At 47.9% G+C, this 4,792-nt stretch overlaps 1 protein-coding gene across 1 annotated transcript in view; it reads right to left on the bottom strand.

Moving 5' to 3' along the window:
* LOC109302182 (glycerophosphodiester phosphodiesterase domain-containing protein 5) overlaps positions 1-4,792 on the bottom strand; it is a 145,996-nt gene that overhangs the window by 12,491 nt on the left and 128,713 nt on the right. The window contains exon 14 of the mRNA XM_019523748.1: positions 4,191-4,205. Within this exon, the coding sequence (XP_019379293.1) occupies positions 4,191-4,205 (15 nt within the window). The remainder of the gene's footprint in view (positions 1-4,190; positions 4,206-4,792) is intronic.

Here is a 4,792-nt window from a genome sequence, read left to right as displayed (position 1 = left end):
CAGAGCTACTGGACCTGTCATCCCTATCAAGCTTGAAGTGTTCAACTCGACCTACGTAGGGGCAGTTGATGGCACCATCCCAGCAGCAGGAGACCAGGTTTCTAGTGTCAGACCTCACATTGACCTTCATCCACCTTTCCATTCATGCTTCCCGTACTGTCCTTTGGCTTGTCTCCTGCAGTAAGTACATACAGCGCCTTGCAGAATGGGGCGTTGATCCAAGCTGAATCCTCTGCGAGGCTTGCAAGCTGTAACTTTTTCCTGCTATTTCTCATTCAAGCACCTGCTGGACTGGGAAGGGTGATGCTATTTGGAGCAAAACTTCCTTTTCCATTATACCCCCCTCTAGAACCAGCATTTATGTCCAACTGCCTTTCCCGTAGCAAACATCTTGGCAGCGTTTCTGACAAGCCAGCTGCCGAGCTAATACTCAGGGCAGAAATCCAGATACAGGGGAGCTTAGCAAAGTGACACTTTCACCTTCCACACCCTTTCTGTGAGTTGAAATGGTGCTCTTGGAGGACAAGTGGCTATAATTCACACCGATCAGCACCCCAAATTTTGCTAGAAAGGAGGAGGTATATAACAGTTTACTTTTAGCTCTCAGCCAGTCCCCCCTTCCCCTTTTTTTTTTTTTTTTTTACATGGTAATTTGAAATATCAGTAACTTTGCATGACTCTTCTACCAAGTAACAGAAGCAGGGCAGAGAACCAGGTTTGGGAGGACGCTCGGTGCATTGCCAAGTGTCTGGTGCCACCCAGCGGACCATCAAGGGAAACCAGTGGTACTGCATACTTACTGGAAGAGCTCGGGAGGAGGCATTTAGTACTTCCCGCAAGCTGCTGAGGCTCTTCAGGGGAGTCAGGGCACAGAGCATTAAATACACATGCCAAAGGTTTAGGGACCAGTTAGAAATCTGGCTCACGGGGACTCCAGGGAGTCCTTACACACATTGGTGTTTCTTTATAACATACTGTACAATGAGGGTTGACCAGGCTTTAGATGAAGGAGACAGCTCCTTACAAGGAAGCGGGGAGAAGCATGTCATGGACGAAGCTATATTGGATGGATGGGACAAAGGCACACGGAGGAGAGACATGGATGAGGCGAGAGAAGGTAGAGTCAGGCTGGAGCTGAACATTGTCTCCAACAATAGCCTCAGGATTGCCACCTTCCTTGCATGCGGGCTCGAGCACGGCTGTTCACTGACCTGGAAGGAATGGCTTTATGCCATCGGTGTCCAATCCACAACAGCAGAGGTTCCCAAACCTTTTCTTATTGCATACCCGCTTGCCGATTTACCAGCTGCCTGTGTGCCCCGACCAGTATATGTTTTATTTTTTAGCCTCTTAAATGCCAATTATTATTATTATTATTATTATTATTATAATGGAAATTAAATCCACCGCTACACAATTTCTCCCACATGAAACCTAGATAGGTCTTGCGTACCCCCAGGAATGCACAGTTTGGGACCCCCTGCATTAAAGGCCTGGAGTGGCCTTAACTTTCTAGTCAAGTGGCAGGAGCCTCTCAACCTCTTGCCAGCTCAGGCTCTGTGCAGCCACAGCCCATGAAGTTTTCTCTCCACCCATCTGACCTGGGAAGAGAAGTTCCTTCTTGACTCCGAATCTGGCCATAAGGCTGTATGAGCAAATTTGATCTAATTCCAATTCTGACCTATTATAAAACCAGTGTTGCAAAGGATGTGTTTAAATGCTACAGAAGCCAAAGAAAGAACAGGTTGATTCCTACAAATCCAAGTTATCTAAAAAAAAAAAAATAATAAAATAAAATGGAAAGAAATCCCAGCATTTTTGCTTAGGTAGGTTTGCACTGAGTCTTATCAATAATAACTCTGATCTCAGTTCCAGATGGCATGCTGAGCAAGGGGCTTTCAATATTCATGGGAATGCAAACCTCCAAGAATCCCAGAGTTTTTGGCTGTAGCCATGTTGATCTAAGGATGTCGGCAGGCCGGGTTCTTTGAGTAGATGCAATATCTTTTATTAGACCAACTGAGTAGTTGGAAAAAAGTTCTTGGCAAGCTTTCGGGTGCAGTCACCCTTCTTTGGGCATGGGGAGTCTCAAACGCTCTCTGCCAAGAACCCCAGGGAAAGCGTTTCACACCCCTCCACAGCTCGTCTGGGATATCATGATGACGAGTTGGAGTTTTTTACGGTATTGCCTAAGAGCCTACCAAGAACAGGCTCCCAATGTGTTAGGCACTGTATGAAATAGCGTCTTCTCTTCCAAAGAGCTTACGCTCTAAATAGGCCACAAACACACGGGAAGGGGCGAGCGTAGAACACTGATGTTAAATTTAACAATTTGGGAAAGTGGGAGGAGGGGGGAGCATTTTGCGGGGTGAGGATTAGTTGGGAGGCATAACCTATATGGAATAAAAAAGGAAGGAAGGAAGGGTAGCGAGACAGGTGTGGGATGAAAGTGGGGTGACAAGACTGACAGGCGACAAAGAGTTGAGCAGCGCAGGGCAGGGAAAGTCCCGTAGCAACTGCGTTTTCCAAAAGGCCTGGCTTTGATCCCTTCTGCGGCTGCTCCTACCAGCTGGAGTTTTTGCCTGGGGCTTCTCTCCGGTCCCCTCACCCGAAGCAGGAGAGAGAAGAGGGAAGACCCACCTGCATTTTAACACCCCCAGCACAGGACACAAGCCAACATAGTGGTAAAACCAGGAAGGTACTGAGTACAAGGCAGTGCTGCATAAAGAGCCGAGCTTAGTCCTCCCCTGGCTGGGGCAGCACTTACAGGTGGAAAGCCCTGCAATGCGAGGGAAGGGAAACAGAACAGCGGGCACAGGGTAGGCCATTTCTCTGTCATACAAATCTTGCCGCTCAAAGCTAAAGGCATGGAGAAGATTACACATGAAGACTTCCGTTCAAATGTAGAAATAAGTAGGAGTGAAGGCTTGACTGCAGAAAGAATACAGATGTCTATGGGGCCCTCAAGGAATACAGAAATAGCCCATGAAAACAATACGAGGGCAGAGTTTAGGGACCCTTGAGTCTATTGGCCCTCAATCTGGATTCTCATCTAATTTACAGTGTCATATGGTGCAACGTCTTGGATTTGGGTGGAGTCGCCCCCTGGAGAGTTTTGGGCTGAACCAAACTCAGGACCTCTCAAGAACTGGTGGCCAATTCTTTTAAGTCACTAGCCCTGCTAATGTATTTCCACTGCCAAGAAAATAGTGAGAAGTGAGCACAGTACTTTGCCCATCTGGGGAAAATAATGATGCCAAGTTTCATCTTAGAAAGCAGATATTTTGCATTACTTACACAGCGCCGGCAAAACACACCAGCAAGCCAGCCCATGACCCTGGATACACGTGTGGAAATCCAGAGTAACTACAGACACTCGGTTATGTGGTTTTAATGGAGACACACAACTCTCAGCCAACTTTCATAGGGGGCTAAAGGTGTGAAGTCAATGGGCATAAATTAAAGTGCGTCAGACTCCAGGCGGACTCCATTCTGGAACAAAAGTCAGAGTAGAGCTTAGTCCTCACTAACGAGCTAAAAGTTCACCTCCAAACAAAATCACTCACTTGGGGGTTTAACCTGCTTTAGACATACTTGCATCAACTGCACCCCTCAGTTTAAGGCCCATTAGCATCCCCGAGGGTCTGTGTAGACAAACCTTCTGTGTACCCCACAAGGCTTCTCCTCACTTTTCAAGTTCAGCCTCAGGGAAATTCATTTTGCAGCGAGGACTAACTAACTTCAGCAGTGGATCCAAAGTGGAAAAAGTTGCATTTGCTAATTTGGAAAGGAATAAATAGAGCAGTTCAGCCTAGGGGAAACATAACTTGTATGAAGAATTATTTTACAGTAGGATGCTTTCCAGTTGGAAAGCGCTGTGTTCATTGGGAGCTCCCTAATTATAAGACGCTACAGGATTTTAGAGACAATTTAAATAGTAGTGGCTTGGACCATTAGAGAAGAGTGGCAGTGTCTTTAGAAAAGCCAGCTGGACTTGGCCTTGTGGTTGTGACTGCTAAGTTACTATTCGGACTTTCACCATGGTAGCCGTGGCTGTTTGTGGAGCTGGGGGGTGTGACGCACCATTTCAAGGTGCTCCCTGTATTATCTCTCTGCAGTGAAGCCTTAGCAGAAAGAGAGAGGAGGGTGGGATGGAAAGAGGAGGAGGAGGAGGAAAGCACCAGAATTACCTGATCATGTGATAGCTGTGAGATGCCAGAATGCAGCAGAGAAAGAGAGAGAAAGAGGAGGAACATGCACAACAGTCAGAGCAGTAAGGAAATTAAACAAGGCAAGAAGGCAAAAAAGATCAGTTAGAAAAGTCACCACCGCCGGCGTTTCCCCTCCAGCCGGGCCACCGACACTCAGCGTCTCGTCACAGCACGAGTAATCCTGAGCTGCCACCGGGGAACCGAAGGAAGCCATGCGGAGGGGTGGAGCGAGCAACACCTAAGCTGTGGCTCCGATCCGACCCGCGCCCTCATCCTTACCCAAAGGAAAAGGTTGCATTTGGCCCAGCGAGCTCACGGGAACGTGACAAGCACCAGGCTTTGAGCCTGCCTTCCCAGGAGCTGAATCATTTCAGCAGATACACGGGATGATTCAGGCGGTTTCTGAACGTCCCAAATGCGGCACCAACACTTCCATGAGGCCGGGAAGCAGGGGGTGGCAAGGAAGCGATGCTCTTAGGTCCCAATAAAATGGCCCTATGGGCAAAGCCTTCGCTTCAGTGATGGCAAATGGAATCCCTGGCATTGTTTCCTGGAGTGCAATTTGGTGCCGTGCCATAAGA

The sequence above is a fragment of the Gavialis gangeticus genome, unplaced genomic scaffold (assembly GCF_001723915.1).
Source record: "Gavialis gangeticus isolate Ggan-Ray unplaced genomic scaffold, GavGan_comp1, whole genome shotgun sequence".
NCBI classification, from domain to species: Eukaryota; Metazoa; Chordata; order Crocodylia; family Gavialidae; genus Gavialis; species Gavialis gangeticus.
The sequence above is the reverse complement of the archived record's forward strand: the minus strand, read 5'-3'. Positions and strand labels throughout refer to the sequence as shown.